Raw genomic sequence first — 22,873 nt, forward strand, 5'->3', positions numbered from 1 at the left:
AGTATTCTACCAGGAAGGAAAGTTTGTGCTGTGTAGCTGAGTGTTACAAAAAGATTGTTGGTTCCTCCCCAGAAGACATGGTTTTTCTTTTTCCCCTTTTTGCAATTTATTGTGCTACTTTGAGGATGCTTCAAAACTTAATTTTAAAATTTGTTTCACAAAGAGCAGCCAAATATAGACATCTCCTTTTGTTTTCACCAGTCAGTTGCGTCTGATTCATTGTCAAATCATTTCCTTCTGTCTTCAGACTTGCTCCACAATCGTGTCGCCTTGCCAAGCAGAGATGTCCTGCTTCTCTCTTTTTTTTATATAAAGTTGCTTGTGAATTCTTGTTTCCTCTATAAAATTGAACATAAGAAAATACTTAAGGTATTGAGGGGGTAGGGAGGAGAGGGAGGGGGCGGAGTGGGTGGTAAGGGAGGGGGTGGGGGCAGGGGGGAGAAATGACCCAAGCCTTGTATGCACATATGAATAATAAAACAATAAAAAAAAGAAAATACTTAAAAGAGATTTTCTCTCTGTAAATGTTAGCATGTGTGACCTCTTCCATCAGCCTCCCATGATATATACCTGAACATCGTTCTCTTTTTTAACTTGTAATTTTAAACCATGTTTGTTCTGTTTTATGACCTTGCATCTCTGTCTTCGTCATTATTGTCTAATTGGGACTGGGACCTAGTATACTGTTTTGCACCCACCTTTGTATTACTGTACTTATATTTCAACTGATGTAGTGAAAATAGGTTGCCCTGTGAAAGCAGATACTAGAGATGTTGGCTGTAACTGTCACATAATTTTATTACTGTAAGGAACCATCTAATCCATATTTCTCACTTTACAGGTAAAGCAACTGTGATCCAAAGAGTAGAAGAGCCTCTCCACAAATCATGCAGCTGTCTAGACCCTGGTCACCTGACTAGCAGTCCAGCATACTCACTGGTGACACTTTTCTACCTAGTTGATTAAGACTATCAGTAAAGGTTTTGCAGGAGATGTTCATCAAAGAGGGGCTTTCCTAGCCAATTGTTAGTCTACTTTGTTAGGACAGGTACATCATTTTGCTTTCTTACATGTCTGTTTTATTTATTGGGCATCTGTAAGATATAGAGAATGATTTTCAGGAAGAGAGAACATTTTAACATTCTCAATAGGATTTGTTGGGATTTCCTTAAGACAGACTTTGGATCTTCTCTGGGCCAACTTTTCAAGAAGTAAAAAGTTAAGACCTTGTTTTTGGTCTTTATAGTAAGTTACAAAGCAATCAAGGATGAATGATATGGGAACAAAATGAAAGATGGGCCAATATAGTGAGAAAAGCAACTCCACACCCTTCCTAAGGCTGATGTGACAGCTTACCTGTGACTCCAACTTACCTGTTAAACTGCCTCCATATGTCTAATTTATGTTTCACACAGTGCCATTTAAACCAAGATACTCTTGCTTTCTGTTCAGATGGGAAGTTAGCCATTAGCTTTTCCTTGATGCTGTCAGGAAGATTTTATTTTTGGCTCTGTGATTCAGTTGTATCCGGTTTAAAAAATCTCAGTCCTCTAGGAAAACTTACCTGAGTAACCTAGATAGCTACCTTATCTACTTTTTCTGCCAAACTCACACTTATGGTTATGTGTGTATACATTTGAATCATCTGCTTTGAGATTGATATTAAATTAATATTCAGTCACTTATTTTTGGCTCTTCACATGGTTATAAGGAGGCCATAAAGTCTGGAAACACAGGCTAATAGCTTATTGATGCTACATTATAATATATATAAAATAACATTTCAAAGCCTCCAGACTTGATAGGCATCCTACAACTTTTATAAGGAAAAAAGTCACATCTCACTCATGTTAGACCCATTACCAGGTACATATATGTGCATGGTAGATCAGTACTCATGTTGAAGAAAATCTTTGTGGGCTAATGAATATTTTTTTTTTTTGGCGGGACTGGGGTTTGAACTCAGAGCTTCCCACTTGCAAAGCAGGTGCTCTACTGCTTGAGCCACGATTCTAGTCCATTTTGCTCTGGTTATTTTGGAGATGGAGTCTCACAAACTATTTGCTGAGGCTGGCCTCGAACCATGATCCTCCTGATCTCAGCCTCCAAAGTAGCTAGGATTACAGGTGTGAGCCACTGACACCCAGCTTTACATTTTTTTTTGATAACAGTTATTATATTATTATAATATTATATTATTGATGATATAGTTCAATCTGAGTTATCTGTGTGAAACTATACTTGGACAATTAGGTTCATGTTAGGAGATGCAGGATATTTCTAGGATTTTACTACACCCAGATATCAGAAAAGGTTAGAAAGAAATAAAAATGATTTCCAGATTTCTGTTCATCAGAACATACTTCCCTGATAAGTAACCCTCTTATAATCTTAAAGTATTGCCATAGACCTAAGATAAATGTGAATGCCTAAATTCTTCTTAATGACAGGTTGAGTGTGAGTGTTTAACAGCTGTGAGAAATTATTCAAACTTCTTGACACTGCTTTCGGAGAGAAAGAAAAGTCCAGCCCAAGGATGTTGTTTGCAAAGAACTCTGTATTCTTTATTTCCTTTACAGTAGGGTAGAATAGGCAAGATGACAGAGAGAAATGACCAGAGACTTCACATTTTGTGCCTCTCTTCAGTCATTACATAGCATCAGGAATTGATCATTCTTCACTTATGACTTTTGTGTGAACTTCTCGGCTCTTCACTCGCAGTTTGTTGACCTGGGACTCGGCAATGTCGGCCCTTTCCTCAGCTTCTTCCAGTTCATGTTGGAGCTTGCGGAATTTGGATAGATTTGTATTGGATTGCTCCTCCTGAGAATAAAAATGGGATTTTAAGAAACCATGCAGTACTTTCTAGGCTCTGTAGATCTGTGGGAAGACAGTACTTGGCATCTATAGATAAGTGAAATCTTACCATCTCCTAGATTTTGATTATTATTGAAATTAATTTTATGATTTAATTGTGGCTTGGTGTCTTGTAAATAATCTTATCCCTATTTTTGAATCCAAAGTATCTTAAAAGATATGTGCCATAAGAAGAGCAAGAAAAAATAGAAGATCAGAGGAGAAAGCAAGAGTATGAAAGTCGAGATGGTTAATGGTTGCTGTTAGATGAGTTTAATCATAGTTTTTAAAAATTAGATGCATTTAATAATAGTTTTTAAAAAATCATACAAATTGAAATAAATGTTGAGCTTTATTATATACTATTTTGTCACAAAACAATCATTTTCCTACTGCTTTGAATGTAATGACTGTATTCATAAAATTCCCTCATATGAAGTCGTCTTTACATTGTAGGACCTGAGCCTATTTAATCACTGATAGACAATTCTTTTAGTAAAGTAAGGGTTTTACAACTTAGTAATTTATCCATGCTATAACTGCACTCATGAGTAAACCGCCTGTATTTTCTTCCTTCTGTTCTCTCTTGGACAGGTTTTGGTATGAAGGTTATGTGAGCTTCTTAGCATGAACTGGAAAGCTTTCCATCTTTCCCATGGTCTTAAACAGCTTACATAGCTGGGGGATTATCTGTTCCTTGAAATTTTGAAAGACCTATCTGGACCTGGGTCCATTTTCAAAAGTAATTCTGAAATAATTTATTCACTAAGTTGGTAATTTATATTCTCCTGTTAAAACCATCAGTTTCTTCAGGATTTTAACTTTTTGAATAATTGGTAAGGTACATTAAAAAATAGTCCACTATGTACATGGCTTATTCTCTTTTTCATTCCTAATGTAAGTTTGTATTTTCTCTTTTTTGTTAAACTAGTTATGTTTATTAATTCCCCAGAAGTTATCAGATATTACTGAAATATTCAAATTAGAAAATAGTATATGCTGATTGATCAATTGCTACCTTTACTTTTAACAATAGAAGTATTTCTTCCATTGTTTTATTGTTATTTTTATAATTTCTGGGCTGGCTGAACTATCAGTTTGTTCAGGTACTTTTATTTTTGAGTCATAATGAAAGCACATAAACCAATGAATTAGCTCCTAAGCACAGTTTTAACTATATTCTATAGGTTTGTAGAAGTAGCTCCTTCCTTGTAATTTTATTTATAGTTAATAATTATTCAGTAATTACTTTTTAAATTTCTAGTTTAGCCAAAAAGTTATTTAGAAAAGCTTGTTTTTTTTTTTACATTTTGGTACCTAGAGATTTTTGTTTATATTTTCTCATCTCATTACTATGTTAGCACACTGCGGTCAGAGAGGATGGCCCATGTTATATCTGATGTTAAATTTTTTGAGATTTCTTTATGGACTGAAAGTTTACCTTTAATATTAAGCTATTTATATTACAAATGACAAGCAATAAATCAAAAATGTACAAAAGTTTTATGTACACAGTCTTCATAAAGCAAACAGTTTATTTTTACTAAAAGGTAGTAAATTAGCTTCTCTTAATCTAAGGACTTTTCTGTGCCCTATCCTGAGGATACTTACAGCCTCCTCAGCTTGTCTCTTGTAAGACTTCACTTTTGCTTGAAGTTTATCCACCAAATCCTGAAGCCTGAGAATATTTTTCCGATCTTCTTCCGTCTGAAAAATGATAAAAACCATAGGCCTTACTTCTTAAGCACATGATTATGGCATCATTGTGTATGCGCATTTTACGTGCATTTGGAAAGAGTACTTAGCTGATAAAAACCACTGCTGTACCTGGTAAGTGAGTTCCTTCACTCGCCTCTCATGTTTGCGCAGACCTTTGACAGTGTCGGCATTACGCTTTTGCTCACTTTCAACCTCTCCTTCCAGTTCACGCACCTGCAAATAGGTAGGCTCTTAAGAACTTTGGTCCAATCATACATTGGAAGCAGTTGGAAAGAGATACATATTAGAGACTCACCCTGGCCTCCAGTTTCTGGATCTGCTTCTTGCCACCCTTCAGTGCCAGTTGCTCAGCCTCGTCCAGACGGAGCTGCAGGTCCTTCACTGTCTGCTCCATGTTCTTCTTCATCCGCTCCAGGTGGGCGCTGGTGTCCTGCTCCTTCTTCAGCTCCTCAGCCATCATGGCCGCCTAATTAGCAAATAAACCAAGAAAGTCAATATCAGACTCCTCATTGCTAAATCAGTGAAGATGTGTACTTACTACTCACATCAGTGATGGCCTTCTTGGCCTTCTCTTCTGCATTGCGGGCTTCCTGGACAATGTCCTCCATCTCTCCTTGCATTTGGGAAATGTCTGTCTCCAGCTTCTTCTTGGTGTTGATCAGGCTGGTGTTCTAGTTAAAAATAAGTTATATATCTTATCATATTATCAAAGAATTTAAAAGTAGATAATTTTTGAAAAAATTGGAATAAAAATTTGTAAGGAAAAGAAATGGTCTTCAATTTTAAAGAACTGTATGCAGTATAGTTAAAAATAAAAATGTTATGGGATATTCAGTATCTTCCTGTTCATTATAGTAGATTAAGTTGCTTTATAATTTTATAATTGCCATTTACAAATGAGGCCATCCACAGGGATAAAATTATAACAAATGTTTATAACGTTCCATTTCTCCTTAATAAAAATGTCAATATGATAACAGGGTCAGTAAATCTACTAACATAACAGAATATCCACAGCCTTAGAATATTATAGGAAGTGAATCAATAATAGTTAATATAAAACAGTTAAAGATTCCTCAGTAATAATAGTGAAAAATTGTCAAAAATATAAAACCTGGCTATCATATAAAAGATTCAGGCTTATACATTGTGGGGCACACAAATGTTTACTGTAGGGGAGTTCTTTGTGTTAAATCCCACCTGAGTGTGGAGGAGCTGGACACGTTCACTGGCATCCAGGAGCTCCTGCTCTGCGATTTTCCTGCTCCTCTCCGTCTGCTCCAGCATGGCCCGCAGCTCTTCGATCTCAGCCTGCAGCAGGTTGGCTCTGCGCTCAACCATAGCCAGTTGCTCCTTCAGGTCCTCTTGGCTCCGGAGAGCATCGTCCAGATGGAGCTGGGTGTCCTGTGGAATGAACGGTCATTGAGACACCAAGTCTCAGCCTGAGTTACCCCAGTCCACCTGGAACCATCTCTGGGAGCCATCTACCTTGAGGATGCCTTGGGTGTTCCTGTAGTTCCTCAGGGCCTCCACAGCCATGCGGTTGGCATGGTTCAGCTGGATTTCCATTTCATTGAGGTCCCCCTCCATCTTCTTCTTGATTCTGATGGCATCATTCCTGCTCCTGATCTCAGCATCCAGCGTGCTCTGCATGGACTCCACGACTCTAATGTGGTTTCTCTTCAGCTGATCGATTTCCTCATCCTTCTCAGCAATTTTCCTGTCGATTTCAGACTTGACTTGGTTCAGTTCAAGCTGGATACGCAGGATCTTTCCTTCTTCGTGTTCGAGAGATGCCTTCATGACAGCAAGAGGTGACATTAGCAAGAAAATCCCAAAATATTTCTGCACACTAATAATTTCATGCTGTGTATTTTTTCCTCAATCTGCAGATGGACTTAATTCTTTCTCAAGATGTTGATTTATAATACACAATTTGACCTGTACCTCGGCCTCCTCTAAAGCGGCCTGAAGCTCAGTCTTCTCTTGTTCCACTTGCTTCTTTATTTTCTCCAGTTCATGGACACGCTTCCCTCCTTCTGCAATCTGTTCCGTGAGGTCAGAAATCTCCTCTGTTGTTGGGTAAAAAACAGGTAAGCATTTGTTCAAGTACATGACATAGAGAAGAGATTCCTCCAAGTCGTGAATATTACTGAAAGTGAAAGAGACTCACGCTGCAAGTTTTTATTCTCTCGCTTCAGGGTTTCCAGCTGATCCAAGGATTCCTCATAGGCATTCTTCATCTTGAACAGCTCAGTGCCAAGGGAGCGGGCCTCTTTCTGTGAGGCCTCGAGCTCCGCGTGTGTTTCCTCATATTTCTGCTTCCATTCTGCCAAGATCTGAAAAGTGAAGAGCAGTTACCTGCTGTAAAGGACAGAAGGAAGTTATGGAGAGGAGGGGGTGCTGCAGGAATCACCTTATCAAAGTTCCTTTGCTTTTTGTCCAGAGCTGCGCATGCAGCATTGGTTCTCTCCACATCGAGCATGAGGTCCTCCACCTCATTCTGCAGCCTCTGCTTCGTCTTCTCCAGGGAAGCACACTTGGCATTTACGGCTTCTACATGTTCCTCAGCAGCCTGCAGACGCAGAGCCAGCTTCTTCCTTAATGAGTATATGAATTTTTAGGGAGAAGTAACCATAATAAGAATTATGACTATTACTGCACTAAAGAGTATCTGGAACTTCATATAATGCAATTCATTCATTCAACAAATAGGAATGAGGTCCTTTTATGAACCAGACACTGAATACACAGAAATAAGCAAGGCTAAGTTTCCTCCTTCTGACACAAACAAGTGAGAGAGATCAACAAAAAGCAAGTTAGAAAATGCATAATAACACTTTGCAGCTAAAAGTGCAACAAAGAAAAATAAAATAGAGTAAATGATGGGCAGCCGCTACTCTAGACAGTCAAGGAAAGTCTCCTGGAGAAGGTGACATTTGAGTCAAGATCTGAAAGAAATCATAATGAGCAAGAGAGAGACCTGCAAGGAGAGCATTCCAGAAGAGGGAGTCATAAGTATAGAACACTAAGCAGCAATGAGCTTGGTGCACTTGGCAAGCAGCAATATGCTCTGTAATTAATAATTATTATCTTTTGTATCCTTAAATAGATTTGGGGGATTCAGGCAGGAATCATGTTTGTTTTATTTAGGAATTATTCTCAGGGCCTGAGAGTGACTGGCAAATAGAAGCTAGTGAGTACTGGTGGACTAATTCACTGAATGTGCAAGGTTGTCTGCATATTCTCTCATATCTGTGCACATACTTGGCTTCCTCCAGCTCCTCTGTGCGCTGGATGGCATCCGTCTCATATTTGGTCCTCCACTGGGCCACCTCACTGTTGGCTTTGGACAGCGCCCTCTGCAATTCAGCCTTGGATTCCTGCTCCTCCTCATACTGTTCCCGCAGCAGGTCGCAGTCATGGCGGGAGGACTGTAGGGCATGGGCCAGGGCATTCTTGGCCTATGGAGAGAGTATGCCTTCATTTTACAGGGCATTTAAATATTTAATTCTTAAGATTCAAAACCCTTTAAAAGTTGGTATAGCTGGCTAAATTTAAGGTCAATTGTTGGGACAGAATAATAGAAATCAGGTTTTGAATAATTCACCTTTACTTCCTCTTCAAGTTGCCTCTTTAGTTCCTCAATCTGTTGAGTAAATGCTTGTTTACCCCTTGATAACTGGGTCACGAGAGCTTCTTTTTCATCAAGCTGGCGTGAAAATTCACCTTATAGACAAAATAAATGGTACTGTTGTTTTCTAAATAAAGAAAAATCTGCAATTCCATGTTAGAAATAAATTTAACTCATCCTTCCAAATTAAGATCTCAGATAATTGAATTCTGTTGATGTCTTCATGCTCAATGCCACATTTCTGTTTTTTTTTTTTTTTAGGTGAAACTTACATGTCAACCCAAATGAATAAATACAGCTTAAATTCTTTTCATCTTCTTCATAACTAATTTTTTAGGGTTATATGATACTGTGTACAACCTGGTGATGGCTGTCAAAGAAGGGAGCTAAAATGTTCAATTCTACATAGATCCAGTTGTAGAGACTTTTCAGAGATGGGGCTTTCCATTGTCCCATGCAGAAATTTAGTTCATGCTGACATAAGTAAAAAGAAATGTAGGACTGGGGGTACAGCTCAATGGTAAAGTGCTTGCCTAGAATATGTGAGACCCTGGGTTGGATTCCCAGCACTGCAAAACAGCAACAAAAGTGCAGACTGAAACAGAAGCCTTGGATCCATGTTAGAGTGACCCCTCAACCCCTTCTCCCCTCTGTGAACAAAACTCAAGGCCCTTCTGGAATAGAGCATGAGTTAGTTGGATTGAAATCTTCATCTCCATCGTTGTCCCAGAATGACCTTGCTTGTAGATTGAGAGTCTGAGCCTTTCAGTGAACCACATATGTTCTCAGTTGCTTTTATTAGGCTCTCACATCACCAGATCTTTTGTTCTTAACTGTGTCATCTCTACACTTAGGCACCAGAAGAGAGGGGAGAATTACCAGATTCTGTCTGCAGGCGTCCCCTCTGAGTCGTCAGGTCATTAATCAGGCGCTGCTGTTCTTCTTCCTTTGATTTCAGTTCACTCACTTGGTCCTCTAGAGTGCGGCACATCTTCTCTAGGTTTCCCTAGGAGAGAAAAGTAAAGAAATGTAGATCTTCCAATAATCTCTGTAGCTATAATTTCTCTCCAAATGAAAAAAATTCAATATTTGCTTTAATACACAAATCAAATTATCCTCTATATAACATGATACAGAACTTTCTTCTGAAAGCATATTCAAAAATGCTTGACTGCCTTTATGTATACTGCAACCTTATTTGTTGGATAAGTGAAAATATGGGAGACCCATGTTCTCCAGTTGGAGATCTGGAGAAAACAAATGACCTATGTTCAAAAGCTGGTGCTGTCACTTATTAATGGTGTGATTAGCAGATGTGCGTGGCCTCTGAATTTTCATGTCTTCATGGGTTAAATGGAAATAATAAATACTATTATTTTTTCTGCTTACTTTCCTGGTTTACTGCAAATAACAAATGGCTAAATGTATATAAAATACCCTATGCAAACTGATGTGTCTATAACATATTAGTGTCATTAATGTCAATCTTCCCCAAATTTGTAGTACCTTGGCTTTAGAGACTGTCTCTACATTACTAGCAAGGTCATCGATCTCCATCTTCATCTCACTCTTCTCCTTCTCCAGCTTCTGCTTGACTCTCTGCAGGTTGTCTATCTGTTCTCCAAGCTCAGCCATGCTATCTGCATGCTTCTTCCTCAGAGTGGCTGCTGTGGCTTCATGCTGCAGGGTGGCTTCCTCCAAGTCCCTGCGCATTTTCTGGAACTCAGCCTCCCGTTTCTTATTCATCTCAATCTGGGCTGAAGTGGCCCCACCAGCTTCTTCCAGCCGCTCACTGATTTCCTCCAGTTCTCGGGAGAGGTCAGAGCGCTGCTTCTCTGCTTTAGCTCTGGAGGCCCGCTCTGCCTCGATTTCCTCCTCCAGCTCCTCAATGCGAGCCTGAAAATGGTGGAAATGTCAAATTTAGCTTCTTGTGTCAGTCATATTGAATTAGACCAATGGAAGTCATGTACTTACTTGTAACTCCTTGATCTTCTTTTGCAATTGAATACCTAGTGCCTGTTCATCTTCAATCTTGCTTTGTAGATTGTTCATTTCAAACTCTTTCCTTTTAGAAAATCAGCAAAGGACAGGAATTTAGTTCAAATCCAACATTGGAAGTACATCCATAAGCAATTCTTTCAAACTTACTTTTTGAGTTTTTCATCAAGTTGCTGTTTCTCATTTTCAATGTCCATTATGGACTCTTGGGCCAACTTCAAGTCACCTTCAAGTTTTCTCTTAGCCCGTTCTAGGTCCATGCGAAGTTTCTTTTCTTGCTCCAATGACCCTTCAAGCTAAATATATGTAATGTTGAGTGAGAAGGAATGCTTAGTTTCCTTTAGAAGAAAATAATTTCCTTGATAATGCTAGACTTACATCATCCACTTGCTGTTCTAGCTTGATTTTTGCTTTGGTCAGAGTGTTGACTTTGTCTTCTTCTGCCTGCAAGTCATCCAGGGTCTGCTGGTGGGCTTCTTGGAGGGCCTTCTTCTCCTTGGTCAGCTTAGCGATGGTTTCATCCAGGCCTGCCATCTCTTCTGTGAGGTTTTTCACCTACAAAGATTAAGAAAGAGATTATCTCTGCTAAAAAGCAACTCAGTTGGATGGCAGAATGTGTATATAGTATAGCAGACTATGTTTCATACCTTATTCTCTGTGGCATGCTTCTCCTTTTCAACCTTGGCCAGGGTCAGCTCAAGGTCATCTATGTCTTTCTTCAGTTCTGAACACTCATCTTCCAGCTTCCTTTTTTTGGCTGTCAGCTCAGCATTGATCTCTTCCTCATCCTCAGCTCTCTCGGTCACCTCTTTGATTTTGGCCTCAAGCTGGATTTTGGTTTTGATCAGCTGGTCACATCTTTCCTCTGCATCAGCCAAACCTTCAGCTTCCTAGAGTTGGACACAAAATCAAAACTGAAAGAATCTTACTTTACAATAAGAGTCTAAATTTCTTCAGTTGATCCTTTGAATTTCCTATATTTATTTATATCTTTATTAATTTTTATTTCATGAACTACCTATATTTTTCATATGTGGAAAAACCAAAATATATTTGTTGTTTTCCTTTAGAAGAGTATGATTTACAGTAGGTTAGAAAACCTGTCTCTCAAAAACTACCACTAATGTAGGAAACAATTAGTGACATCAGAGATCAGAGAAGCTGGATTCAAGATGATTTCATGAAAGAAATAGTGTTCAAGTTGGGCCTTAAGAGATGGGTCAGACTTGAGTTTGCAGGAATCACCTTAATGAGGAAAGGAGCAAGAGGAGAATGGGAAGGAAAAATTCAAGGTGCAGCTGCTACCGAAATATTTTTCTTTGTAATACTGGGAGGTGATCCTGGTTAAGATGTTCTAAATTCAACTTGAAGCATAAAGTAATCAAAAAATTTCTGGCAACCTGCTGTTTCCAATTAAGGGGAATGGGGCAGGCAGGAAGTGAGAGAGACATGGAATACGTATTTGCCAGTGGTCCTCCTTATTCATTGAGTGCATTAAAGAAAAGAATGTGCTCCATATATTGTGGAGTGAATATAATGCTGTAGCACAGTTTCTCAGTAAATATGTGGGGGAGAATAGAATTTTCCTCCTGTAAATTTGAAGGAATTATTTACTGCTCAACAACAGCAGAGACTAATCTTAACAGAAAAAATATATATGGTTTTGCGATGAATAAATTGTGCCAGACCAATTCAATTCAACCCAAATGAAAGACAGTCTTACATTTCCAAGTTGATGGAAGCATTTCTAAAATCATTAGCCTAAGAGTCAGGAGAGTGAGTAGGTTGGGTGGAATAAGAGAGTTCGTGGAAGGCAAAGCAACTTAGGTGCTAACGCAGCAATCTGGATGTGACATGATTGGGCACTGACTGTGGAAATGGATTGGAAAGGGCAGATGGGAGTTTTTGAGATCAATAAAAGTAATTCAATAAAAACTGATGTAGAATACTGCCATTTGTCAGCTGTCCATATTGTAATTTAAGACCCATGGATACCAACAAGATGCTTAAAGAAGTTTCAGAAAAAAATCTTTCTCCATGCTTCCCCCCCTTAATTTTTATTTGGGAGTTCCATGTTAAAATTACTTTTAAGGATGGTCTCACGGGAAACAAAGCCATAAATCCTGTAGTTGATGTAAAATGGAAAAAGATGGAAAATTCTATCTCATGGATGTGGCACTGGCTTGTGAGTGTTCATTGGAATGCTTGAACTTTTCCACAATGAGTGTCTCTTTGATGACTACCTAGCTCACTGCTCATAGTGACCAAAGCTCTAGCACTAATATTTTGATTAGCGATATCCAGGATGGTACCACAACTTACAGCCTGAACTTGGAGCTGCAAGTCATTTTTTTCTTTCAACAGTGACACCATCTTTTCTTCCAGTTCCTTTCTTTTTGCTTCTGACTTGGCAAGCTCATCTTTGGTTTTCTGGAACTCTTCCTTCATGGTGGCCATCTCCTTTTCAGTTTCTGCACTCTTTAGCAGAGGCTTGATCTTGAAGAAGAGTTTCATCCAGGGCCAGTGCTTGACGTTCATGAAGGCTCGAATGTTGTACTGGATACAGAAGATGGACTCCCTGAAGTTCAATAGATGCAAATTAGGTTTTGTGTGGCTGATGAAATCTTAGCAGTGAGAGTTGAAGGTTTTTCCCTCTCCCCATTCCTCACCTGCTTTCAAACATGCAGATTAAAGAAATTATATTTAGAGGTGATAGTCAAAGACCTGGTAATCACTTATTTCTTGACATCATTGCTTCTCAAACTTGGGCATGTGTAAAAATCACCTAAAGAGTTTGTTAAAATACTGACTTCTAGACTTCACCTCCAGCATCCAAATTCAAGGATTTGGGAGAAGCCTGAAATTTTACATTTTTAAAAGATTAAAAGAGCAAGGACCACAGTTTGAGAAGTATTGCCCCACATCAGTGCTTCTCAGACATTCTTACTAAAAATACCAGAAGCCCAGTGGAAGGGGAACACAATCCTTGAGTGATGTGTGGTATGAGATTTTAAAAAGTCGGAATTTCTTCGACAGTCTCTAGTTTCGTATTTTAGTGTTGTGTGATTTTGCATTCTGCTCTGTAATACCACATTTGCTTTAATCTAGATTATTTTAAAATGTTTTGCCCTCATACAGACAATTTGCTACTCAAATGTACCTAGTGGGCATTACCAAAATGTATTATTTTTAATGAAATACAATGGAACAGAATATTTAGCATAATTATAAGTGGTAAAAATAAAAATTGCTTCATGTAACTTGTTTCTATATTTGCACACACATATCCACATATGTGTGGATACTCAGTTGGAAATGTAAAATGCATTTTCACTAGGTCCTGGTCATGTACATCCTGCTCTATAGGCTTTGAATTCTGTCCCTGCTTCAAATTACATCACCAGGAAGCCACATCCCTTGATGACATTGTACTAACTTACTACGAAAAGTCTTTCACAGACAAATGACCATAATATTTTAAGTCATGATAGCTCAATAATAGAAATAATCAGATGGAAGAAGTTGTTCTATAACCTATAAAAACTACTCTTGAAAATGCTATGAATTCCATTATCCCCTTTTTAATGATCTATGTAATAAATTCACATTAGAATCAAGTGTTAGGATACTTACTCACTGGTATATTTTCTCTTGTTGTACAAGAATGATGTACACCTTATGTTTCTCAATTTTTTATCACTCAGATTATATTCCATGCTGCTCATCCTTAAGTTTTCTCCTACTTCCTTATAGGACTCATTTATTCTTTCTTACTTTGATGTCCTTATAATCATAGCAGAACCTTAACTATAAGCCACCTCAAGTGTACTTTTGAAGAGGGAAGATGTGAATAAACCATATTTTTAGTACCTTCTCTCCACCATCTTCTGGTACTCTATTCTTGCCAAGAACCCTCTGCACCTTGCCTGGGTTCTGGTAATCAGTTGTGCCAACTTGTCATCTCTCATTTCCTCTAGGAGCCCCAGAAGACCAGCTTTGAAAAAGACCTAAATATAGACAACATTGCAGATCAGAAACTTTACATAAAGTTCATAGGGATAGGAATAGCATCAGGGTGGATTTAAAGACCATTACCTTGGTATGACCAAATTTATACTGTGTGTGGTCAATGTCGATGGACCCAAGGAGCTTCTCAGAAGCCTTCTTGCTATCAATGTACTGTCCTTCAGGGATAGCACTTGCATTTAATACCTTGTATCTTTAAAGTAAATACAAGGGGTTTTTTTTAAGCACTTGGTTCATTGATAAAACCTATAGCTATACATTAAATGATTCACTTAAAAATTAGACCTTTTAAAAAATGATCCAGATGAGATCATTATTTACATGGGTGATCAACCTATTGGCTATCAGTTTTTACACCATCTTCCCTTTCCTTAGAGTTGCACTCTCCCTTTCTGCTTTATCAGACCCAGTATTCAAGAAAGTATTCAGTTTTGTCCATATCAGAGTATAAATGACCTATAAAATGTAATGTATTATCCTTATTTGATGAATTTGCTTTTCAAGTAAGATACTAAATCCAACAAAGCTGCTTTTTATTGTGAAATATGGTCAGAAATACATTAGTTATGGGGAACTGTCTAATTGTCTAAGATCAAACTTTGGGTGACTTGGGACTTGAGCACTGCTGTTCTCTATAAACCAGACTTATGGTAGACCAAATCTCTGACATTTCCACCCAGGCCTTTTCTGATTCTCAAGATGGGCTTATTGGGGAAGAGAAAAAAGGACCTAGAGAGATGTCATTGTGCCATGTCATTCTGTTTCTGAGAAATACCAGGAAGCTAATGTGTGAGAGAAAAATGAAGATGGATGAAACCAAAAGAAGTGACCAAAAATGACTTATTTGTAGGTACATATGCACGAGAGAGATCCTAACTCAGCACTTATAAACTGTGTAATTTAAGGCAAATAATTTAATCTCTACTTCATTCATCTATCAAATGAGATTGTGATGGTACTTGCTTCTACTGTATTTTCATGAGAATTAAATGGGTTAATTCAAACACATTAAGCAGTGAAAAGGGTAGCTTTTGTAATTTTTCTTTGTTTTTTTCTGTACTTAGGGTTGATCCTGGGGCCTCATACATGCTTGGCAAGCACTCTACCACTTGAGTCACATCCCCTGGACTTTTGTTTGTATTTTATTTTCGATATAGGGTCTCACTACTTTTCCTCAGCTAGCTTCCAACTTGCAAACCTCTTGGCTCTGCCTCCCAACTAGCTGGGATTATAGACATATACCACCATGCCCAGGTAGGAGACACAATTCTTTTTTTTTTTTTCCTTTTGGCTCTCTCAGTTATTGAAGCTAGTGTGCACATCTGTGTTCTAAGTCAGGAGCTGATAAATTCAGTAAAAACACTGCACAGTACTTCAAAAGTATACCTATCAGTACATTCAAAAGTATACCTATCTTTTGAAAGTGTTTGAGACTTAAAATTTTAAACTTCTGTTGTAGCAAATTATGAACAACAAATAGAGGTACACTTTTCACTGAATTGTTTTGCTTACATTAAATTTGTTTATAGTATATTTCAAGATATACTGTAATTAGGAGAGTCTGACCTCTGCTTGAAGTCTGCATAAAGGATCCTGCTTGGGAATCCTTTCCTACAGATGCGGATGCCTTCCAGCACACCGTTACACCGCAGCTGGTGCAGGACAAGTTCATGCTCCATGGCACCTAAAAATACATTATTATTTCACTACAGGGTTTCAACAGAGGAGATAAGGCTGTCAAGCTTTGTGTTTTTATTCTGGAACTTCTTACCAGGAGTTTTAGTTTCATTGGGGATGATACACCTCACAAAATGAGGATGAGTACTCCTGAGGTTGGTCATCAGCTTGTTCAAATTCTCCTATAAAACCAAGAAAACCTGTCATTTCAGATTATTGGCATAGTTGTGAGCAGCTGGTGATAGCTATAAAATTGGTTTCTATAGCTGGGTTGAATGACCAGACAGACTGCTTTTATTTTGGGGAATACCTTGAATGCTTCTGCATTTGAGTTGGCAGGAGGTACACAGGTAAAGCTGTGTGACATGCTGCTTTTCAGCTTACACCAGCACTATTCTTCTTTCTATCCTAGTTCCTTGCCATTGCCTTCCCACACTAGATTGTTGCTCCCTCTTCTACTAAACTCCATAGTTCTCCAATAAGAAAATATAAGCCTATACCACATTTGGACTTTTTCTCATAAGTATAGCTCCCCCTTTTCCAGTTCTTTCAATCAGGGAGTATCCCTACCACTTACAATTGAGATTTGATTGGATTAAGAGCAAGGACACTGTATTAGCTTCCTTGTAGTTTACCTGATAGATTTCATTAATCTTTATTATTACTATTATTATTGCTGGGTGGGGATACATTATAACATTTACAACAGCTCTTAAAATTGATATCTTTTAGTCTTCCTGTACATGTCACTGCTCCTTGTCATGACTCAACTACATTATGAATGGTAGACTATTAAGTTCAATAAATTTCCTATGAAATTTTCTTAGTATGAAAGGTGAGAGGATAATTTCTGAATAACTTAAATCCCTTGTATCAAAATTGAGATGAACAAGAATCATTAGTTAATGTCAGTCTTTTCCTAATGTCTCCTGTAAAGAGGATCTTGTGCTTCTAAAAACAAATTCCAAGAGTAACTGGGAGATGTCAAGCACAGGTTTGTCTTACTCTGAAAAGGGCAGACACAGTCTGGAAAGAAGAACCCTTCTTCTTAGAACCTTTCTTGGCACCTCCACCGCCACTGGCCTCTGGGGAGAAAAAAAAAAGAACGAAGAGGTGTCGGTCAAAGTTTTGAATCAACATGGCTACATCTATCTTGCCTATTTGCTGATTTCTATGTTTCCTGTGCTTAAGTTAAGTGGTTCCCCATTATATTGGTGCCTCTTTTTGACTCTTATTTTTCAGCTGAGTTTGCATCCACTTTTCTGTGATTGTTTCTTCATTAGGAAGTGTGAAGGGCATTCACTTCACTATATTGAGATGGGCTTCCCAATAGTAAGACATTTGGGGACACCCTAACTTCAAAAATCCTCAATAGAAGCTAACATTGAGAGAAATTATTATGTTGTCTTAAATATCTCCAGATACTCCATATTCATTGGTGGACAAAGGAGAGAATCATAGAAGCCAAGCTTTTCATTGGTTGAAAGCCTAATAGTTCCTCTCTAACCATTTGTAGTTGGTCTCCCATCAGTAGTGAGATGAGCCACAAATGTAATGAATTACCTGATTCAGCAGTTTGAGCCCCAGAGAAGAGGTTAGCTAGAGTTTTCAAAGAAGATTTCTGGTACAAGCCCACTACAGTCTCATTCAGGGGGTCCTTGTTCTTGTCCAGCCAACCAGTAATGTTGTAGTCCACAGTGCCCGCATAGTGAATCAGAGAGAAGTGGGCCTCGGCCTTGCCTTTGACCACCTTGGGCTTCTGGAAGTTAGCAGACTTTCCAATGTGCTGCTCATATAGCTTGTTCTTGAAGGAGGTGTCTGTTGCCTTGGGGAACATGCACTCCTCTTCCAGGATGGAGAAGATACCCATCGGCTGGATTTGAGGCAAAAGGCATCTGGGTAAACACAAGCAGCTCAGCACATGGGAGTTGGGTACTGAGTGGACGGGTAGGATACCTTCTCTATGAGCTCGATGCAGGCAGCCAGGTCCATCCCAAAGTCAATGAACGTCCACTCGATGCCTTCCTTCTTGTACTCCTCCTGCTCCAGCACGAACATGTGGTGGTTGAAAAACTGTTGCAGTTTCTCATTGGTGAAGTTGATGCACAGCTGCTCCAGGCTGTTGAACTAAAGAATTAGATGTGTTCACTTCCCACTTAAGCAAATTGAGCATTTAAAAAAAAAAAAAGCTTAAAAAACTAGGTGTCCAGTAGCCTGTAGATGATAGAAGTCAAAAGCGTTGGAACAAAGAGACTTTTTTGATTAGATTATTTTTGTAATGCATTATTATTTATTTATTGGTACTGGGATTTAATTCACTTTTTTATTTATTGGCAGTATTGGGGTTTGAACTCCAGCCTTGTTCTTGGTAGGGAGGTGCTCTACCACCTGAACCACGTCCCTAGCCCCGAGGTTCCCCTGGAATAAGTAAACAATACGGAAGGCTTGAAGCCATGTGAAAGCTATGTTTTCGGTACTGCCATTTTATAGAAGAATTCTAAGTCAGTATCAATACTTTTTTCTTGTATTTGCTTACATTTACTCAGATATTTTCCTTAGTTTCTACTTAATCACTTCATGTTTGTTCCCATTATCCTCTACATTTTCCAGAGGGCTCATAGTTCAAGAGCCAATATTCAAAAGCCAACTTACATCTGCTGGTAAGCTTTGAAGTTAGTTGTTAATACTCAGCATGAAAAAGGAAAAAAAAAAAAAAACCACCTTACAACCCATCAGCAGCTGGTTAGGAGCATACATTGCATGAAAATCACTATGGTCTGGATTCCAAGTGAGTAATCATTGCTTCCTTTGTTTTTGGGTTTTTTTTTTCAGTTGTTGTTTGTTTTGTTTTGTTGTTTTGGTGTAAAGGGGTCTGAGCTCAGGGCCTTGTACTTGATAGGCAAGTGCTCTACTACTTGAGCCACACCCCCAACTCTTTTTGCTTTAGTTATTTTTCAGATAGGATCTTGTGTTTTTGCCTGGGCTGGGCTTGAACCACAATTCTCCTTCCTCTGCTTCCCAAATAGCTGGGATTACATAAATGTACCACCAGGCCCAGCCCTATCTTTGTTCTTCTTTAGTGTGAAATGAAAACAATAATTGCAATATCAAAAATTACATACTGTTTGATAACACACATTTTTATTTTAAAAACCCCACCAAAATGTTAACATTAACTAGATGTAGATAGTAAAATCATATGGATGTTTTCCCTTGCATTTCTTTATTTTCTTTAATGCCCAAGTTTTACTTTAATAATTAGAAGATAAATTTAAAAATTATAAGCAGGAAAATGTACTTCATAATCAAATATGAATTTTTATTTCATGATATCACATTAATAAGCATTAAAAGTTAATTGTATTTATTAATGCTGATTCTAAATTATTAAGCTTTTCTCAGCTTTATTATCTGCCTAAGTATTTTTGAGTGATTTCCCCACTGTATATTCTGAGTATATTATATGTTGTTAAGGTTTACTGTGGTATTTTTGTGTCAACTTCATTTTTCTTGTGGGATTTTTTTAGAGCCCCTCTCTGTCCACAATGGCAAGCTAATTCATAACTCCCTTTCGATCACATAACAAGTTAAGTGCATTCTTTCTCATAAAAGTAAAATTGCTACTATAATAAATGACTAGTAGCTGCCCAATCCATCTAAGTCTTAATATAACAGTGGTAAAAAAAAATGTCATAATAGTCACAAATTCTTTCTTATTAATATTTCCATTTCTTTATTATAAAATTCCTTACCAACCAGCTAACAACTCACATCAAAGATCTCAAAGCCAGCGATGTCCAAGACCCCAATGAAGTACTGCCTGGGCTGCTTGGTGTCCAGCTGCTGGTTGATGCGGGTAACCATCCACAGGAACATCTTGTCATAGACAGCTTTGGCCAGAGCACCCACTGCGTTGGTCACCTTGAAAAATAAAGATATATCTGAAGTTACATAAGGACCATAAAAATGCTTTTGTACCTGGTGGTAAGTTCTAATTAGGTACCTACCTGCTCTACAGTTTGACCTTTGGTGACATATTCATTGCCGACCTTGACCCTGGGGAAGCAGAGAGCTTTGAGCAAGTCAGCAGAGTTCAGACCCTGAAGATATGCTGCCTTGTCAGCAACTAAAAGGAAGAAAGGATACAATGTTATTATGGCACAAAGAAACCTACTTTTTTGAAAGAATTTTTTAAAGCTGTATGCATTTTGTATAGCGTTTTTAGTATACCTTTTTAAAAATAAGCCTTGCCCATTTTTTCACTAAGTTCAAGACCTTAATTACTCTAAGTAATTCAGAAACTACAGGAGACATCTGTCTAATGTCTGTGCTTTATATAGTATATTATTGAGGTATCTTTTAAAACTCAATTCTAAAATGTGAATTTGTCTTCCCTTGGAAAACTCAGGGGTAATGAGTTAAGAAAGTGATTTTTCAAGCAAATGTGAAATCAGGTAGATGACTCAGTTGGTACCTTCTGTGCCGTCTGGCTCAGCTTGCTCCTCACGCTGCTTTTGCTTGAATTTCATGTTCCCATAGTGCATCACAGCCCCCGTGAGCTTATAGATGGAGACCTTTTCTTCATTAGTAAAGCCCAAGATATCAATGGCACTCTGTCAATAGAACCAATAGTATAGCTGTTGGGATTCAGTCCACATGCTTGCTATTTATGGCTCATGTTCCCATTCCTGACTTACTAGTCAGACCAAGGAACCTGCCAGTACTAATGGGGAAGGGTGGACAAAGGATTCCTTAGACTGGGTGCAGAAGGGAGTGGTCGGCTAAAGGCCAGAACAAAGCAGTAGAATTTGCAGGTGTATATCATCAAAAGAGTCAAAAGGTAAACTTAGGACAGAGAACAAGTACAGTAAATCTAAGGTACTTGTTATTTTGAAAGGCAGTGTGCATCCAAGGCAGGTAGACTTCAAAAATGGTTTGGGTAAATTCTGAAGCATTTTATTTTTAGAAGCCCATAATAAAGGGAAAGAAAAATGTTGCAGGGGCTCGTCTTCATCTTTTCACTTGACTCTGGGGGGCACATGTATGTGCATTATCCTTGAATCTATTTCTACTAAAGACCGAATACTTATCTGAATGGACCATTGCTCTAACTCAGCATCATAATTCCAACTTTTTGTGTTCTACTTACATCTGTGGCCATCAGTTCTTCCTGATCATCAATGCTGGCCACACTGATCTCCCCTTGACTGACAAATGGGTAATCATATGGGTTCGTGGTAATCAGAAGCATTTCTAAACACATGAAAGAGGGAAAAGATAAGCATAATCATCCTTTTCATTAAAGCAAGGGATTTCTAGACAAAGTCTAAGGCCACTATATGGTGCTTGGTTGAAAGATGATGGATGAACACTGAAGGGGCACTTAAAGGATATTTAGCAGCACCTCAGACACCTTGAAGTTGATGTCATGGTGTCCCCCATCATTCTTTATTTTTTTAAATAAAAAATACCAGTGTAATCCAACAAAAATAATTCCACATGGAAAAAGTTTTATGTGTAAGTATCTAGTCATTTCAGTGGTAGCTATTTAAAATTTAGAATTAGAAGCAACCTAATAAAATATACTTAAAGGGAACAGAATAAAATTAAGTAAATTATGTCTATCTATAGAGTGGGATATTTTGCAACCATCAAAAATAATCATATGTAGTAATATTTATTGATATGATGAAAACCATGATATACTCAATGAATAAATAAATTACCAAAGAGCCTTAATTTATTTCAGTTGTGTACATTATATCTGTCTCTATGAGATGATATATGTGTAGAAAATTTACTACAATATTTATCTAAGTGTTCATAATGGCAAAAATTGGAGGTAGTATTTCAGATTTCCTTTTGCTTTCTTAGGAATTTTTATAGTGAACGTGTAAATTTTAACCAAATTTACAAAGCTTCCTTTTTTGTAATGTGTGTGCTGGGGATTGAACCCAGGACCCTGCATGTGCAAGGCAAATGCTGTGCCACTAAGCTAAGTTGCATGCCCAGTCCTACCAAGCTATTTTTAAAAAATAAAATAACATAACTCAACAAAATTCAGACATAGAATATTAGGTGGGATCATACATTGACATGTGCTGATGCAGTAATTTTGAAAAGGAATTATGATGCTTCTTACCAATTAACTCTGGTTTCTTGTTTGATGTGATTTGATAAAAAATATGGTAGCTTCTTTCAGCCTTAAGCTGGAAAGTAACTCTAGACTTCTCCAGAAGATCTGGAAGGAAACAAATATATTTCTACAAGAAAACTGTAGAAATTCATGTGACATGCAAATTTGAATTTTGATTAACTTAATGGATCATAAGAACAGGAATGTTTTTAGAGGCTATATGAGCACTTACATGTTTCAATATCAGCAGAAGCCAGTTTTCCAGTAGTGCCAAAGTGGATTCTGATGAATTTACCCTTGAAATGAAAGACAATATTACTACCTTGTTTTTCAATAATATTGAATCTTTAAAAAATTCAAAACCTTGAAATACTGGTGCTTTAATTTTAAATCAATTCAGAGGCTATTTGTACCAGGAAGAAAAAAGTCTATCATCTCCTACTTTGTAAGTGCAAGAATTTTATCTTTGACTTAAAAATGTGTGAATATGAGAACTATATGAGATGATGGCTATGGTAATTAGCTTTATTTAATTATTCCATAATGCACATACATGTATGTTTATATTATATAAGCATCACATTGTGCCCCATGAATGTGTGTAATTGTTGTCAATTACAAATAAATAAAAAATTTCAGACTGGTAATGTGGCTCAAACAGTAGAGTACCTGCTTTACAAGTGCAAATCCCTGAGTTCATACTCCAGCCCCAACAACAAAAAAAAAACAAATGATAATAACAATAATAAATCAATAATTTTAAGTGTGAATAATAGTGATGACAGATTTTAAAAAAAAGAAGGAATCCAGAAAAGAATCATATATCC

The 22,873-nt window shown here is 37.8% G+C and overlaps 1 protein-coding gene and 1 long non-coding RNA gene across 3 annotated transcripts in view; one reads left to right on the forward strand and one right to left on the reverse strand.

The window, feature by feature from the left end:
- On the forward strand, positions 1–3,724 carry LOC141413822 (uncharacterized). The gene is made up of 2 exons (XR_012438750.1): positions 1–369; positions 842–3,724. It is a non-coding gene; the product is annotated as an uncharacterized lncRNA (long non-coding RNA).
- The window catches only part of LOC109688888 (myosin-2), a 25,850-nt gene continuing 5,516 nt past the window's right edge, over positions 2,540–22,873 (reverse strand). For both annotated transcript variants that reach the window (XM_074046820.1, XM_074046821.1), the window contains exons 9-40: positions 22,279–22,342; positions 22,053–22,151; positions 21,060–21,163; positions 20,385–20,523; positions 19,918–20,036; positions 19,682–19,831; positions 17,867–18,037; positions 17,474–17,783; positions 16,916–16,995; positions 16,005–16,092; positions 15,800–15,917; positions 14,303–14,426; positions 14,078–14,214; positions 12,530–12,785; positions 10,855–11,097; positions 10,586–10,762; positions 10,358–10,503; positions 10,184–10,274; positions 9,716–10,105; positions 9,089–9,215; positions 8,186–8,304; positions 7,843–8,039; positions 6,992–7,175; positions 6,749–6,914; positions 6,523–6,647; positions 6,064–6,372; positions 5,776–5,979; positions 5,121–5,246; positions 4,871–5,041; positions 4,684–4,788; positions 4,468–4,563; positions 2,540–2,823 (exon numbers count right to left, since the gene is read on the reverse strand). In XM_074046820.1, the coding sequence (XP_073902921.1) occupies positions 2,671–2,823; positions 4,468–4,563; positions 4,684–4,788; positions 4,871–5,041; positions 5,121–5,246; positions 5,776–5,979; positions 6,064–6,372; positions 6,523–6,647; positions 6,749–6,914; positions 6,992–7,175; positions 7,843–8,039; positions 8,186–8,304; positions 9,089–9,215; positions 9,716–10,105; positions 10,184–10,274; positions 10,358–10,503; positions 10,586–10,762; positions 10,855–11,097; positions 12,530–12,785; positions 14,078–14,214; positions 14,303–14,426; positions 15,800–15,917; positions 16,005–16,092; positions 16,916–16,995; positions 17,474–17,783; positions 17,867–18,037; positions 19,682–19,831; positions 19,918–20,036; positions 20,385–20,523; positions 21,060–21,163; positions 22,053–22,151; positions 22,279–22,342 (5,088 nt within the window). In that variant the 3' untranslated portion in view covers positions 2,540–2,670. The remainder of the gene's footprint in view (positions 2,824–4,467; positions 4,564–4,683; positions 4,789–4,870; positions 5,042–5,120; positions 5,247–5,775; positions 5,980–6,063; positions 6,373–6,522; positions 6,648–6,748; positions 6,915–6,991; positions 7,176–7,842; positions 8,040–8,185; positions 8,305–9,088; positions 9,216–9,715; positions 10,106–10,183; positions 10,275–10,357; positions 10,504–10,585; positions 10,763–10,854; positions 11,098–12,529; positions 12,786–14,077; positions 14,215–14,302; positions 14,427–15,799; positions 15,918–16,004; positions 16,093–16,915; positions 16,996–17,473; positions 17,784–17,866; positions 18,038–19,681; positions 19,832–19,917; positions 20,037–20,384; positions 20,524–21,059; positions 21,164–22,052; positions 22,152–22,278; positions 22,343–22,873) is intronic.

The sequence above is a fragment of the Castor canadensis genome, chromosome 11 (genome assembly GCF_047511655.1).
Source record: "Castor canadensis chromosome 11, mCasCan1.hap1v2, whole genome shotgun sequence".
In the NCBI taxonomy this organism is placed as follows: domain Eukaryota; kingdom Metazoa; phylum Chordata; class Mammalia; order Rodentia; family Castoridae; genus Castor; species Castor canadensis.